At 42.3% G+C, this 17,079-nt stretch overlaps 1 protein-coding gene across 1 annotated transcript in view; it reads right to left on the bottom strand.

Annotated features, from left to right (window-relative positions):
• The window catches only part of LOC142143891 (uncharacterized), a 187,355-nt gene extending 175,492 nt beyond the window's left edge, over positions 1–11,863 (bottom strand). Inside the window, exons 1-3 of the mRNA XM_075202188.1 lie at positions 11,579–11,863; positions 11,059–11,142; positions 10,258–10,583 (exon numbers count right to left, since the gene is read on the bottom strand). Coding sequence (XP_075058289.1) covers positions 10,258–10,583; positions 11,059–11,142; positions 11,579–11,741 — 573 coding nt within the window. The 5' untranslated portion in view covers positions 11,742–11,863. The remainder of the gene's footprint in view (positions 1–10,257; positions 10,584–11,058; positions 11,143–11,578) is intronic.
• Between the last annotated feature and the right edge of the window lie 5,216 nt (positions 11,864–17,079).

Genomic DNA, 17,079 nt, shown 5'->3' with positions numbered 1-17,079 from the left:
ATACTTGATGTGTTTCTTTTTCAATCAAAATTGAGTCTGAGGCCTATGTAAATTTCCATATACTGCAAATACATTTTCATTCCCATTTCCAAACCAGGCTCCAGAAGCAACTTATTTCAACGCTTTGAGACATTTTACTAATCTAGGAAGAGTTTTAAGTAGTATTTGGGGCATACCTGAAGTGTTTCTTTTTCAATCCAAACTGAGTGTAATTCTCTATACTGCAACAAATGTTTCCTTTCCCATTTCAATCCCAGGCAACAGAAGCAACTTCTTTCACTGTTGTGAAACATTTTACTAAGCTAGGAAGGGTTTAAAATGTATAATTTGGGACATTCTTGACATTTTTAGTTTTTAGCCAAAATTGAGTCTGAGGCCTATGTAAATTTCCAGATACAGCAAATACGTTTTCAATCCCATTTTAAAACCAGGCACCAGAAGAAACTTCTTTAACTGCTGTGAAACATTTTGCTAAGCTAGGAAGAGTTTTAAGCAGTATTTGGGGCATACCTGAAGTGTTTCTTTTTCAAACCAAATTGACTGTACTTCTATATACTGCAAAAACTGTTTCCCTTCCCATTAAGACCCAGGCAACAGAAGCAACTTCTTTCACTGCTGTGAAACATTTTACTAAGCTAGGAAGGGTTTATTGTGTATAATTTGGGACATTCTAGACATTTTTAGTTTATAGCCAAACTTGAGAGTCTTAAGCCTATGTAAATTTCCATATACAGCAAATACGTTTTTATTCCCATTTTAAAACCAGGCACCAGAAGCAACTCCTTTAACTTCTGTGAAACACTTTGCTAAGCTAGGAAAAGTTTTAAGCAGTATTTGGGGCATACTTGAAGTGTTTCTTTTTCAATCAAAATTGAGTCTGAGGCCTATGTAAATTTCCGTATACTGCAAATACGTTTTCATTCCCATTTCAAAACCAGGCACCAGAAGCAACTCCTTTCACTGCTGTGAAACATTTTACTAAGCTAGTAAGAGTTTTAAACAGTATTTGGTGCATACTTGAAGTGTTTCTTTTTCAATCAAAATTGAGTCTGAGGCATATGTAAATTTCCATATACTGCAAATACGTTTTCATTCCCATTTCGAAACCAGGCACCAGAAGCAACTTATTTCAACGCTTTCAGACATTTTACTAAGCTAGGAAGAGTTTTAAGTATTTGGGGCATACCTAAAGCGTTTCTTTTTCAAACCAAATTGAGTGTACTTCTCTATACTGCAACAAATGTTTCCTTACCCATTTCAAACCCAGGCACCAGAAGCAACTTCTTTCACTGCAGTGAAATATTTTACTAAGCTAGTAAGAGTTTTAAGCAGTATTAGGGGCATACCTGACGTGTTTCTTTTTTAAACCAAATTGAGTGTACTTCTATATACTGCAACATCTGTTTCCTTTCCCATTTAGACCCAGGCAACAGAAGCAACTTCTTTCACTGCTGTGAAACATTTTACTAAGCTACTAAGAGTTTTAAGCAGTATTTGGGGCATACTTGAAGTGTTTCTTTTTCATGTAAATTGAGTCTGAGGCCTATGTAAATTTCCATATACTGCAAATACGTTCTCATTCCCATTTCAAAACTAGGCACCAGAAGCAACTTTTCTCACCGCCTTGAGACATTTTACTAAGCTAGGAAGAGTTTTAAGCAGTATTTGGGGCATACCTGAAGTGTTTCTTTTTCAATCCAAATTGAGTCTACTTCTCTATACTGCAATAAATGTTTCCTTTCCCATTTCAAACTCAGGCACAAGATGCAACTTCTTTCACTACAGTGTAATATTTTACTAAGCTAGTAAGAGTTTTAAGCAGTATTTGGGGCATACCTGAAGTGTTTCTTTTTCAATCCAAATTGAGTGTACTTCTATATACTGCAACATCTGTTTCCTTTCCCCTTTAGACCCAGGCAACAGAAGCAACTTCTTTCACTGCTGTGAAACATTTTACTAAGCTAGGAAGTGTTCATAATGTATAATTTGGGACAATCTTGACATTTTTAATTTTCGGCCAATATTGTTAGTCTGAGGCCTATGTAAATTTCCATAATACTGCAAATACGTTTTCATTCCCAGTTCAAAACCAGGCACCAGAAGCAACTTTTCTCACCGTCTTGAGAGATTTAACTAAGCTAGGAAGAGTTTTAAGCAGTATTTTGGGCATACCTGAAATGTTTCTTTTTCAATCCAAATTGAGTGTACTTCTCTATACTACAACAAAAGTTTCCTGTCCCATTTAGACCCAGGCAACAGAAGCAACTTCTTTCACTGCTGTGAAACTTTTTACTAAGCTAGTAAGAGTTTTAAGCAGTATTTGGGACATACTTGATGTGTTTCTTTTTCAATCAAAATTGAGTCTGAGGCCTATGTAAATTTCCATATACTGCAAATACATTTTCATTCCCATTTCCAAACCAGGCTCCAGAAGCAACTTATTTCAACGCTTTGAGACATTTTACTAATCTAGGAAGAGTTTTAAGTAGTATTTGGGGCATACCTGAAGTGTTTCTTTTTCAATCCAAACTGAGTGTAATTCTCTATACTGCAACAAATGTTTCCTTTCCCATTTCAATCCCAGGCAACAGAAGCAACTTCTTTCACTGTTGTGAAACATTTTACTAAGCTAGGAAGGGTTTAAAATGTATAATTTGGGACATTCTTGACATTTTTAGTTTTTAGCCAAAATTGAGTCTGAGGCCTATGTAAATTTCCAGATACAGCAAATACGTTTTCATTCCCATTTTAAAACCAGGCACCAGAAGAAACTTCTTTAACTGCTGTGAAACATTTTGCTAAGCTAGGAAGAGTTTTAAGCAGTATTTGGGGCATACCTGAAGTGTTTCTTTTTCAAACCAAATTGACTGTACTTCTATATACTGCAAAAACTGTTTCCCTTCCCATTAAGACCCAGGCAACAGAAGCAACTTCTTTCACTGCTGTGAAACATTTTACTAAGCTAGGAAGGGTTTATTGTGTATAATTTGGGACATTCTAGACATTTTTAGTTTATAGCCAAACTTGAGAGTCTTAAGCCTATGTAAATTTCCATATACAGCAAATACGTTTTTATTCCCATTTTAAAACCAGGCACCAGAAGCAACTCCTTTAACTTCTGTGAAACACTTTGCTAAGCTAGGAAAAGTTTTAAGCAGTATTTGGGGCATACTTGAAGTGTTTCTTTTTCAATCAAAATTGAGTCTGAGGCCTATGTAAATTTCCGTATACTGCAAATACGTTTTCATTCCCATTTCAAAACCAGGCACCAGAAGCAACTCCTTTCACTGCTGTGAAACATTTTACTAAGCTAGTAAGAGTTTTAAACAGTATTTGGTGCATACTTGAAGTGTTTCTTTTTCAATCAAAATTGAGTCTGAGGCCTATGTAAATTTCCATATACTGCAAATACGTTTTCATTCCCATTTCGAAACCAGGCACCAGAAGCAACTTATTTCAACGCTTTCAGACATTTTACTAAGCTAGGAAGAGTTTTAAGTATTTGGGGCATACCTAAAGCGTTTCTTTTTCAAACCAAATTGAGTGTACTTCTCTATACTGCAACAAATGTTTCCTTACCCATTTCAAACCCAGGCACCAGAAGCAACTTCTTTCACTGCAGTGAAATATTTTACTAAGCTAGTAAGAGTTTTAAGCAGTATTAGGGGCATACCTGACGTGTTTCTTTTTTAAACCAAATTGAGTGTACTTCTATATACTGCAACATCTGTTTCCTTTCCCATTTAGACCCAGGCAACAGAAGCAACTTCTTTCACTGCTGTGAAACATTTTACTAAGCTACTAAGAGTTTTAAGCATTATTTGGGGCATACTTGAAGTGTTTCTTTTTCATGTAAATTGAGTCTGAGGCCTATGTAAATTTCCATATACTGCAAATACGTTCTCATTCCCATTTCAAAACTAGGCACCAGAAGAAACTTTTCTCACCGCTTTGAGACATTTTACTGAGCTAGGAAGAGTTTTAAGCAGTATTTGGGGCATGCCTGAAGTGTTTCTTTTTCAATCCAAATTGAGTGTACTTGTCACTCACCGGACTGTGAGTGCTACTTCTCGTGTGTTTAGGAACCGTGGCCGTCCACCATCCTGAGGGTCTGCGCATGTGCAGCCCTTTCAAAACCTTCAGTACCTGTTCCTTTTAGTTAATTGGCTGATCAGGCAACACTACCTATTTAAAGCAACTGTTGTCTATACCTCATTGCCTGATCTTGGAGTCTCATTCCCCATGAGCCTCTGAAGGTGTTCCTTTGTTTACTCGTGTGTTCAGCTCCTGCTGATTCCTGTTGTTCGTTTGTGGTTTCCAGACCACTTCAACTCTCCTGTGTTTCATCGTGACTGCATCAGCTGATTCCTATCCGCTGCCTCCGTGCTTCTACAGTTTCCAGTCCACTTCAACTCTCCTGTGTTTCATCGTGACTGCTCAGCTGATTCCTATCCGCTGCCTCTGTGTTGCTACAGTTTCCAGTCCACTTCAACTCTCCCGTGTTTCATCGTGACTGCATCAGCTGATTCCTATCCGCTGCCTCCGTGCTTCTACAGTTTCCAGTCCACTTCAACTCTCCTGTGTTTTATCGTGACTGCTCAGCTGATTCCTATCCGCTGCCTCTGTGTTGCTACAGTTTCCAGTCCACTTCAACTCTCCCGTGTTTCATCGTGACTGCACCAGCTGATTCCAATCCGCTGCCTCCGTGTTCTACAGTATCCTGCTCACCTCAACTCTCCCGTGTTTCATCGTGACTGCACCAGCTGATTCCTATCCGCTACCTCCGTGTTCTACAGTATCCTGCTCACCTCAACTCTCCCGTGTTTCATCGGGACTGCACCAGCTGATTCCTATCCGCTGCCTCCGTGTATCTGCAGTGTCCTACTCATCGCAACCCTCCAGTACTCCTCGTGTCTGCAGCCAGCTGATCCGCCCTCCGTGCTTCTACAGTGTTCCTGTTTGTGTCAACTCGCCTGTCTGCATTGGATCAACACTCCGCTGCTTTCATCTTGGCTAGACCACCTCTACCCTCTTGTGTTCTTCAGGTGTCCAGTTCAATATACTACTGCTTCCTGAGTATTGTTTCCATCCTTGCTGGGCTACCTACCTGTGCGCTGCACCTACTTGGTTACCGCTTCCACTCTCCTGGGACTTCGTATCCTGCCGGCCTCCGGCCGTTCAAGTATCCCTGCACCTCTCTCTGACAGCCTGCTCTCCTGAACCACGGTATGCATACTTCTCATTGACTGTGCTGGTGTATTGCATATCTTGCTGGGCTGAGTTGTTCTCCTCCGGAGTTTGCTATCCACTGAGACTATTACCATCATTTGACTGTGTTACCTTTTAGCCTGGATAGTTCTTGTGACTTTGTATATTAGTGCAGTGCTGCTCAGTTATTACTATTTTGTGCATATCATCGTGGGATCAAGTTCAGTGTGCCCGTGTATACTCTGCATTGCATTTATCTCCCCGTGCTCCTCCTCACATATATATTCAGTGGTACAACTTGCTAGAGGCAGACCACTGTTCCCTGTTTGCTGACTCACCAGTTTCCAGTATCCTTTCACATAGCAGTGGTACAACTTGCTAACGCAGACCACTGACTTCCCGGATACCGTCACTTGGATTCCATTCCCTCACCTAGACAGCGGTACAACTTGCTATCCGCAGACCGCTGACTCTCATCACCTCCTCGTTACTTCTGGACATTCCTCCTCACTATAGCAGTGGTACAACTTGCTACACGCAGACCACTGACTACCCTCACGTTTCCTTGTCCATCCAGTTCCTCGTGTACAGTTATCTATTTATTACCAGTGCTGCTAGTCATAGACTTTCCACGAACATTCTCTTACCATCTGCTGTCTCCTGTTCCGTGATCACCCCGCTACCAGAGTACCATATTACCACCTATACTGCTCTGGTAAGTCCATCACCTGGTGATACCTGGCTAAAGACTCCTAGTGCCCGTGACAGTAAGATCGGGCCATGACAGACCCAGATTCGGAACCTACAGCTAAAGAGATGCTGCAGCATCTGGTTACCCGTATGGAGCAACAGGATGCTCGCCAACAGCTGTTGCTACAATGTTACCAGGCGTTAGCCTCCCAAGGAACATCTGGACAGAATATCACAGCTAATGTTGATGCTCCTGTGCTTTCCTCCGTTTCCCCAGTGCCATCCCAGGTGTCTACGGCTTCCACGCTTTCCCTGCCTACTCCGTCAAAGTATGATGGAGACCCCAAAACTTGTAGGGGTTTTCTCAACCAATGCTCAGTTCATTTTGAGCTACAACCTCAAAATTTCTCTACTCATCGTTCCAGAGTGGCCTATCTTATTTCATTGTTTTCTGGACAAGCTTTTGCATGGGCTTCCCCTCTGTGGGAAAGGAACGATCCATTATTACAGGATAGTGCCAAATTCATTTCCACGTTCCGAAGTGTATTCGATGAACCAGGTCGTGTCATCTCCGCTGCATCCAGCATTCTCCGTTTACGTCAGGGTTCTCGTACAGTAGGCCAGTACGTCATTCAATTTAGGATATTAGCCTCTGAACTTCAGTGGAATACTGAAGCGCTAATTGCCGCCTTCTGGCAGGGGCTCTCCGATAAAATTAAAGATGCACTGACTACTCAAGAGCTACCTACTTCTTTAGAAGATTTGATTTCTCTTTGCCATCGTGTAGACATGAGGTTTCGTGAAAGGGAGTCTGAAAAAACAACTTCAGTTAAAGCACCTCTTCGCTAAACTTCTCAACTTCGTCCAGCTTCATCTCCTGTGATACCCATGGAGATAGGACGCTCCAAATTAACTACTGAGGAGAGGAACCGAAGAGTAAAGAATAGACTTTGTATCTATTGTGCTGATTCCACACATATGCTCAATTCATGCCCTAAAAAATCGGGAAATGCCAGGCCCTAAGTAGTTCTGGAGAGGTGAAGTTAGGGTCCCTGGAGTCCTCTCCATGTTCTACGAAATTAAAAGTCTGCGCTTTTGATGTTACAATTTCCTTCGCTACCAAATCTTTTGAGTCCCAAGCACTTATTGATTCTGGAGCTGTGGGAAATTTTATTTCTAAATCCCTAGTGAATCAATGGTCCCTACCAGTGATTACTCTGAAGACACCTATTACTGTGACTGCTATTGATGGATCACGTCTTATCAATGGTCTCATCACCCAGAGTACGTCTCCAGTAACGCTTCAGATTGGTGTGCTACACCAAGAAGAAATTTCGTTTTTAATTCTTCCTGTTACTACAAGTCCGATTGTTTTAGGCCTTCCATGGCTTAAATGTCATTCTCCCCAGATTGACTGGCGTACTCCTCAAGTTACGTCTTGGGGAGCTGAATCTCATCATCGCTGTCTCTCTCAAGTCGTTCCTCTTAAAATACAGCAAGCTTCCATTTCACCTTCCTCACCGGGACTTCCTCCTCAGTATGCTTCATTTGCCGACGTATTTGATAAAGCTCAGTCTGAACGTCTTCCTCCTCATCGTTCATGGGATTGTCCGATTGATCTTCTACCTGGCAAGACTCCTCCTAGGGGTCGTGTGTATCCACTTTCGTTACCTGAAACTCAAGCTACATCTGAATACATCCAAGAGAATCTCCAGCGAGGATTTATTCGACCTTCTACGTCTCCCGCTGGAGCCGGGTTCTTCTTCGTAAAAAAGAAGGATGGATCACTACGCCCCTGCATAGATTTTCGTGCACTTAATGCCATAACTATTAAAAATCGGTATCCCATTCCTCTGATTACTGAGGTGTTTGATCTGATTAAGGGAGCTCGGATCTTTACCAAGTTGGATCTTCGTGGTGCCTACAATTTAATTAGAATCAGGTCCGGTGACGAATGGAAGACAGCTTTCAACACCAGAGATGGGCATTATGAATATTTAGTAATGCCTTTCGGGTTATGTAATGCCCCCGCTGTTTTTCAGGGCTTCATTAATGAGATCTTCCGGGACTTGTTATATGTATGTGTCGTCGTTTATCTGGACGACATATTGATCTTTTCACAGGACCTGCCTTCCCACCACCAACATGTGGCAGAAGTTCTTTCCAGACTCCGGAGAAATTCATTATTCTGCAAATTAGAAAAATGTTCATTCGAGTTGCCCCAGATTCCATTTTTGGGTTATATTGTCTCCGGAGTTGGCCTGCAAATGGCTCCAGAAAAGGTGAATGCTGCGTTACATTGGCCTCAGCCAACTACTCTTCGTGCCATTCAGCGTTTTTTAGGTTTTGCCAATTACTATAGACGCTTCATTCAAGACTTCTCTTCGATTGCATCTCCTATTGTGGCCCTGACTCGTAAAGGGGCCAATACTAAGCAATGGTCATCTGAGGCTCTTCAAGCCTTTCAGTTTCTTAAAGAGTCCTTCTCCTCTGCTCCCATTCTTCGACAGCCTGATGTGACGCTACCCTTCTTCCTAGAGGTAGATGCCTCTAATGTTGGTTTAGGAGCCATTCTCTCCCAAAGATCGGAGCAACAAAAATTCCATCCTTGTGCCTTTTACTCTCGGGGTCTTCTGCCTGCAGAGAAGAATTACACCATCGGGGACAAGGAGTTGCTGGCTACTAAAGTAGCATTAGAGGAGTGGAGATACTTGCTGGAGCTCGTCATCCTGTGACAATTTTCACGGATCATAAGAACTTGTCATATCTACAGTCTGCTCAATGTTTGAATCCTTGTCAAGCAAGATGGTCTCTTTTCTTTTCTCGTTTTGAATTAATCATAACTTTCAAACCAGCTGCAAAGAACAAAAAAGCTGACGCTCTATCTCGAGCCTTTGTGACGTCCTCTGACGTTGAAGAGGTTTCCAACCACTCTATACTAGACCCCAAGGGCTAGATTTACTATCAGGCGTGTTTGTAAACCCGCCAACTTTCGGCGGGTTTGGCGGCGGTTTAGCCATCGCCGGATTTACTAAGACTAAACCCGCCGTCCAAACGGCCAAAAATGATGTTTCCAAACCCGCCTCTGTATAAAGCGCCATGACGGTTTCAACAATGTTCTACATATAAACAGCCGGATTTACTATTAGGGGGTTTATAAAGCCGCCGGAAAACCACCATTCAAAAGACCAAAATGAAAGCGCTGCTTGTGAGCAGCGAGATTGTTCAAACAGTGTGCTGTTTGAACTATTTAGCCATTTCTAACATAAGAGAAAGAGCCATTTTGTGCAAAGTTTCTCCTTTAGGATTGTATATGGGAAATGGGCAAACTGGCATGTAATTTGAGGTTTTTTGGTTTTTTTTCCCATCCTGTATTATTGAATCCTATTTACTGATGTAAAGGTTTACCGGCCACTCCACATGCATTTAAAGTGCGTATGAATCTGGAATCTTTGCCTGATGTGGACGTAGTACCAATGTTTGTACTCATGTAAACCAGGTTCCTAGATATATTTGGTGGGGTGCTTATGTATGCACCTGTTAAGGTGTCTGATATTATCCTAGCTTGCTGTCTGATACATAATCTAGCTTTACATCAACTTACCCCACCGATTATTGCAGTACACAGTGAACAAGTAGGGGCCCGTGTCCCATTTGGTGATGTGCAGAGCACACAGGTGGAGGCAGATTTGAGACCGTCTCATTACAAACTACTTTAAATGTAAGTGCATACAATAAAAAACATATATTGGTTTTTTATTTTATGTCAGTGCAATGGTTTTATTAATGGAATATTTTAATAAAATTGGACCCTTTAAACAGAGGATAGTGTGTACTGTGAATGTTGTAATTGTTAAAATCCCTGTAAAGTGACAGTTAGAGGTCAATGTGTACGTGAAATTAGTGCATCGTTTTAAAGAAAACAGTATACTCTTGTTTAATGGGAAGAAAAGAAAGAATGATATGAATGAAATATAACTGCATTTATTGCATTACAACATAATAAAAGAAAAAGTATAACGCTTACACAAAACATTCCCCAATAATACATTTTTTGCCCTAGCGCCGTCTTTTTGCTGGCATATCACTGTGCTTAGCCCCACTCTCTACCCTCCCTCGCCCACCCCTGGTGCGAGCACCTCTCCTTGGAGGAGTGCTGTATGTTGATCTGGTCGGCGTACTAGCAGTACTGGTGGAAGCCGATGAAAAAGGGGCCGGCAAGCGGGCAATCAGTTCCTGCTGGAGTTGGCCTGCCAGCCGGATAACATTGGCATTCCCCTCACGAACGGAGGAATGCATGGCGTCCACAGACCCAGACATTTGGGCCAGCTGGACATTCGTCTGCTCCAAAGCGCTTGCCAGCCGGTTTATTGCAGCAGGGATTTGGCTAGTGGAGCGTTGTATTCGCCTCAACTGGGCCGCAATTTGTGCCATGTGGCCAGTTTGCCTGTCCATGAACAATGTCTGTTGCTGCTGGAATGCGCCAATAGACAGCGCCATTTCTCTGGCTGGGTCCATAGTTTCAGGTGCAGGTTGGTGGTGTGATGGTTCAGCAGGGCCAGGTGAAACTTCCTGGAGGCCAGACACAGGGGCATCCACTGTTACCAGGGTGATGGTCGTTAGATCCTCTGGCTCAGGGGACATTTCCAGGGACTCCGCCTGAGGTGGCTGGTATGAAGAGGGCCCTGTGTATGAAAAATGAGGGTAAATATATAGTATATAATATGTTTGTATATTGCATTCTGAACACTGGATAGGAAAGAATATTCTTTAGCAACTACAGATTCTTTCACAATGTTTGCATTCCTGATTTCTAGTCCTATGCTACCTGCTTACGGATGCACTTATTATCCTTTTAATACCCATTATCATTTGGACTGTGTAGTACATGCTGGGTTATTTTGACTAAACTGCATGCTATAAAAGTGGAGATGTTGCCTATAGCAACCAATCAGATTTTAGCTGTCATTTTGTTGAATGCAATAAATAAAGTAAAGGTATATTCTGATGGGTTACTATAGGCAACATATCAGTTTAGTAAAATGTAGCCCTAACTTCTCATTGCAAACAATTAAAAAAAAATAAAAAAAAATTGACAGCAACATTTGCACAGAAAATCAATTAACTCCATTATTTCTCTCCTAAACAGAAATCACGTACCTGCTTGCTCGTCTGTGCCCGAATCTCTCGCTGAAGGTGGAGGTGTAGGTCTGGCACTGGGACTGAACTGCGGTCCTGGCGATTCTGGATGTATTAGAAAAAGCATACAATGTATTTCCAGAAAAAAACAATTTCCAAATATACTGTTTATTGCACAAATGTGTTTGCAATTTTTTTTTTTTTCTATGAGAAAAAAAAACCTTTACAAACTATTAGAGGCAAAAATACACTTTGAAAAACAAAAAAAAAATTTAAGATAAAACTTTGCAAAGAGAAAAGCAGTTTTGCAAAGAGAAAAGCAGTTTTAAAAAGAGAAAAGCAGTTTTGCAAAGAGAAAAGCAGTTTTAAAAAGAGAAAAGCAGTTTTAAAAAGAGAAAAGCAGTTTTAAAGAGAGAAAAGCAGTTTTAAAAAGAGAAAAGCAGTTTTAAAATGAGAAAAGCAGTTTCAAAAAGAGAAAAGCAGTTTTAAAAAGAGAAAAAAAATATAAATACTGTTAGAGTAAAATATGCAAATAACTCACCAACTACTTGTCCAAAAGAGGGCGAATCCGTGTCTTGGACGTTTATCCCCTCGACAATCTCTGCCGGCATTATCTGTCGCAGCTCCTCCTCGTACGTTGTGTACTCAATACGAAGAGGGGGGCCACCACCCGTGCGCCTGGTTGCCCTCTTTTCCTGGGCCATCTTCTCTTTCAGCCTCCTTTTTATATCCGAAAACCGCTTGCGGCAGTGCGCCACTGTCCTCTTTAGTGGGCCCACTGCATTCACGGCATCACAGACACGCCCCCACAATTGGTGACGCCGCCTTAGAGGAGTCCGGGCTGCCAGGTTGCATACTATGACCTCATAACAGGGAACGATATTGTGCACCAACACACAATTCTCATAATGTGAGAAGCGCACATTCCTCCCTGTCTTGTTCTTCCTGCCCTGACCCGTCTCCTCAACCTCTCCCTCTCCCTCCTCTGACCCCTCAACCTCCATCTCCCTCTCCTCAGCCTGTTCTCCCCTCCTATCTCTGGACATAATGACAAATGCCAAACACAGAAAACACAGAAAGACTTACAAACACAAAGGACAAACTACACTAAATACAGACACACTCTCCACACAGGCACACACAAGTAACACAGACAAAGGACAAGTCAAATACAAAAAATACAAGACAGAAAATAAAAGAGAAAATAAATGTACAAAACAGAAAAATACCACAGGACTACTCACACTTCAATCAGATATCGCTCCACCAATCCACCAAACTCCAACTCTCACCAACTCTCACAAAGCACAAACCAACTAACTCCTCTCTCAAAACTCTATCAGAGAAAAAAGTGTCAGGCCAGTGGTTTATATAGGGCTTGTGATGTCAATCTCCTGAGTTTGAAAATAGCCAATAGTAACAGGCCAGGAGACAGGTGTAATTTTCAAAAAAACCGCCTTTACACAAAAGCGCCGTCATTTAAAGCAAAAGCGCCATGTTCTATTCAAAGCCGCCGGCGGCTTTGAGTATTACATCCCGCCGTGATATCGCCGGCGGCTTCAAATTGAAGCTGATATGCGCCCATTAGTAAATCCGGCTGTTTGCAATGCAAACCCGCCGGAAAACCGCCGCGATGCATGGCGGCTTCAAGCCGCCATGCATCACGCCTGATAGTAAATCTAGCCCCAAATGTGTTTCGCTGGCTGCTTCTTCCACTAAGGTGCTACCATTTGGGAAGACTGTCGTGCCTCCTACTTTTAGGAGGAAAATCCTTTCGTGGTTCCACTCTTCTCGTTTTTCTGGACACTCGGGTGAACGCAAGACCTTTGAGATTATCTCTCGAAGTTACTGGTGGCCTTCTATGAGGAGAGACGTCAAAGAGTTTGTAGCCGCTTGTGAATTGTGTTCTCAGTTTAAGACCTCCCGCAGAACTCCAGCGGGTTTGCTTCAACCACTACCCATTCCGTCCAAGCCATGGACCCATATTAGTATGGACTTTGTTATTGATCTTCCTCCTAGTAAAAACTGCAATACTATCTGGGTAGTGGTGGACAGATTTTCGAAGATGGCGCATTTCGTCCCCTTGTCTGGTTTGCCTTCCTCTTCTACTCTGGCTGAGCATTTCATCAAAGAAATCTTTCGTATTCATGGATGTCCGTCTTAGATTGTGTCAGATAGAGGAGTACAATTCGTTTCCAGATTCCGGCGGGCCCTTTGTAAGACCTTGGGCATACGATTAGCACTCTCATCTTCCTACCATACTCAATCAAACGGACAAACTGAAAGGGTCAATCAAGATCTTGAGACGTTTATAAGGATGTTCTCATCAGCCAATCAAGACAACTGGGTAGAATTGCTTCCTTGGGCTGAATTCGCTCATAACAACATGTACCATGAGTCATCTTCCAAAACTCCATTCTTTGTGGTTTACGGTCACCATCCGTCTTTTCCGGAATTTCCTGCCCTCCCTCCCACCCAAGTTCCTGCTGTAGAGACTGTTTGTCAAACTTTCAAAAATATTTGGTCTCAGGTCAAAACCTGTTTATAGAAGACATCTGCCAAATATAAGTCTTTTGCAGAAAAGAAGAGGCGGGCTATTCCACCACTGAAAATTGGAGATCATGTCTGGTTATCCACCAAAAATATTCGTTTGAAGGTCCCATCTATGAAATTCGCTCCTCGTTTTATTGGTCCTTATTGGATCATTCAAGTGATAAATCCAGTTTGGTTCAAACTTCTACTTCCTAAGAATCTTCGTATTTCCAACGCCTTCCATGTGTCCTTGCTCAAACCTCTCATCATCAACCGTTTCTCGGTCCCTACTTCAGCACCTCGGCCAATTCAAATTCATCAGGAGGAAGATTTTGAGATTACTCATATATTGGATGCAAAAATGTCGCGAGGAGTTCTTCGTTTCCTCGTTCATTGGAAGGGCTTTGGTCCTGAGGAGCGTTCATGGATCAAAGCTGAAGATCTCAACGCTCCAGCTCTTCTTAAGAAGTTTTATTCCAAGTATCCGGACAAGCCCGGTTCCAGGTGTTCTGTGCCCACCTTTAAAATGGGGGGTACTGTCACTCACCGGACTGTGAGTGCTACTTCTCGTGTGTTTAGGAACCGTGGCCATCCACCATCCTGAGGGTCTGCGCATGTGCAGCCCTTTCAAAACCTTCAGTACCTGTTCCTTTTAGTTAATTGGCTGATCAGGCAACACCCCCTATTTAAAGCACCTGTTGTCTATACCTCGTTGCCTGATCTTGGAGTCTCATTCCCCATGAGCCTCTGAAGGTGTTCCTGTGTTTCCTGGTGTGTTCAGCTCCTGCTGATTCCTGTTGTTCGTTTGTGGTTTCCAGACCACTTCAACTCTCCTGTGTTTCATCGTGACTGCATCAGCTGATTCCTATCCGCTGCCTCCGTGCTTCTACAGTTTCCAGTCCACTTCAACTCTCCTGTGTTTCATCGTGACTGCTCAGCTGATTCCTATCTGCTGCCTCTGTGTTGCTACAGTTTCCAGTCCACTTCAACTCTCCCGTGTTTCATCGTGACTGCACCAGCTGATTCCTATCCGCTGCCTCCGTGTTCTATAGTATCCTGCTCACCTCAACTCTCCCGTGTTTCATTGTGACTGCACCAGCTGATTCCTATACGCTGCCTCCATGTTCTACAGTATCCTGCTCACCTCAACTCTTCCGTGTTTTATCGTGACTGCACCAGCTGATTCCTATCCGCTGCCTCCGTGTATCTGCAGTGCCCTACTCATCGCAACCCTCCAGTACTCATCGTGTCTGCAGCCAGCTGATCCGCTCTCCGTGCTTCTACAGTGTTCCTGTTTGTGTCAACTCGCCTGTCTGCATTGGATCAACACTCCGCTGCTTTCATCTCGGCTAGACCACCTCTACCCTCTTGTGTTCTTCAGGTGTCCAGTTCAATATACTACTGCTTCCTGAGTATTGTTTCCATCCTTGCTGGGCTACCTACCTGTGCGCTGCACCCACTTGGTTACAGCTTCCACTCTCCTGGGACTTCGTATCCTGCCGGCCTCCGGCCGTTCAGGTATCCCTGCACCTCTCTCTGACAGCCTGCTCTCCTGAACCACTGTATGCATACTTCTCATTGACTGTGCTGGTGTATTGCATATCTTGCTGGAATGAGTTGTTCTCCTCTGGAGTTTGCTATCCACTGAGACTATTACCATCATTTGACTGTGTTACCTTTTAGCCTGGATAGTTCTTGTGACTTTGTATATTAGTGCAGTGCTGCTCAGTTATTACTATTTTGTGCATATCATCGTGGGATCAAGTTCAGTGTGCCCGTGTATACTCTGCATTGCATTTATCTCCCCGTGCTCCTTTTCACATATATATTCAGTGGTACAACTTGCTAGAGGGAGACCACTGTTCCCTGTTTCCTGACTCACCAGTTTCCAGTATCCTTTCACATAGCAGTGGTACAACTTGCTAACGCAGACCACTGACTCTCATCACCTCCTCGTTACTTCTGGACATTCCTCCTCACTATAGCAGTGGTACAACTTGCTACACGCAGACCACTGACTACCCTCACGTTTCCTTGTCCATCCAGTTCCTCGTGTACAGTTATCTATTTATTACCAGTGCTGCTAGTCAAAGACTTTCCACGAACATTCTCTTACCATCTGCTGTCTCCTGTTCCGTGATCACCCCGCTACCAGAGTACCATATTACCACCTATACTGCTCTGGTAAGTCCATCATCTGGTGATACCTGGGTAAAGACTCCTAGTGCCCGTGACAATACTTCTCTATACTGCAACAAATGTTTCCTTTCCCTTTTCAAACCCAGGCACCAGAAGCAACTTTTTTCACTGCAGTGAAATATTTTACTAAGCTAGTAAGAGTTTTAAGCAGTATTAGGGGCATACCTAAAGCGTTTCTTTTTCAAACCAAATTGAGATTACTTCTATATACTGCAACAACTGTTTCCTTTCCCATTTAGAGCCAGGCAACAGAAGCAACTTCTTTCACTGCTGTGAAACATTTTACTAAGCTAGGAAGAGTTTATAATGTATAATTTGGGACATTCTTGACATTTTTAATTTTCAGCCAAAATTGAGATTCTGAGGCCTATGTAAATTTCCATATACTGCAAATACGTTTTCATTCCCATTTCAAAACCAGGCACCAGAAGCAACTTCTTTCAATGCTTTGAGACATTTTACTAAGCTAGAAGGAGTTTTAGTTGTATTTGGGGCATACCTGAAGTGTTTCTTTTTCAATCCAAATTGAGTGTACTTCTCTATACTGCAACAAATGTTTCCTTTCCCACTTCAAACCCAGGTACCAGAAGCAACTTCTTTCACTGCAGTGAAATATTTTACCAAGCTAGTAAGAGTTTTAAGCAGTATTAGGGGCATACCTGACGTGTTTCTTTTTTAAACCAAATTGAGTGTACTTCTATATACTGCAACAACTGTTTCCTTTCCCATTTAGACCCAGGCAACAGAAGCAACTTCTTTCACTGCTGTGAAACATTTAACTAAGCTACTAAGAGATTTAAGCAGTATTTGGGGCATACCTGAAGTGTTTCTTTTTCAATTAAATTGAGTCTGAGGCCTATGTAAATTTCCACATACTGCAAATACGTTCTCATTCCCATTTCAAAACCAGGCACCAGAAGCAACTTGTTTCACTGCTGTGAAACATTTTACTAAGCTAGGAAGAGTTTATAATGTATAATTTGGGACATTCTTGACATTTTTAATTTTCGGCCAAAATTTATAGTCTGAGGCCTAAGTAAATTTCCATAATACTGCAAATACGTTTTCATTCCCATTTTAAAACCAGGCACCAGAAGCAACTCCTTTTACTACTGTGATATATTTTACTAAGCTACTAAGAGTTTTAAGCAGTATTTGGGGCATACTTGAAATGTTTCTTTTTCAATCAAAATTGAATCTGAGGCCGATATAAATTTCCATATACTGCAAATACGTTTTCATTCCCATTTCAAAACCAGGCACCAGAAACAACTTCTTTCAACGCTTTCAGACATTTTACTAAGCTAGGGA

Source organism: Mixophyes fleayi, chromosome 1 (genome assembly GCF_038048845.1).
Source record: "Mixophyes fleayi isolate aMixFle1 chromosome 1, aMixFle1.hap1, whole genome shotgun sequence".
Lineage (NCBI taxonomy): Eukaryota > Metazoa > Chordata > Amphibia > Anura > Limnodynastidae > Mixophyes > Mixophyes fleayi.
The sequence above is the reverse complement of the archived record's forward strand: the minus strand, read 5'-3'. Positions and strand labels throughout refer to the sequence as shown.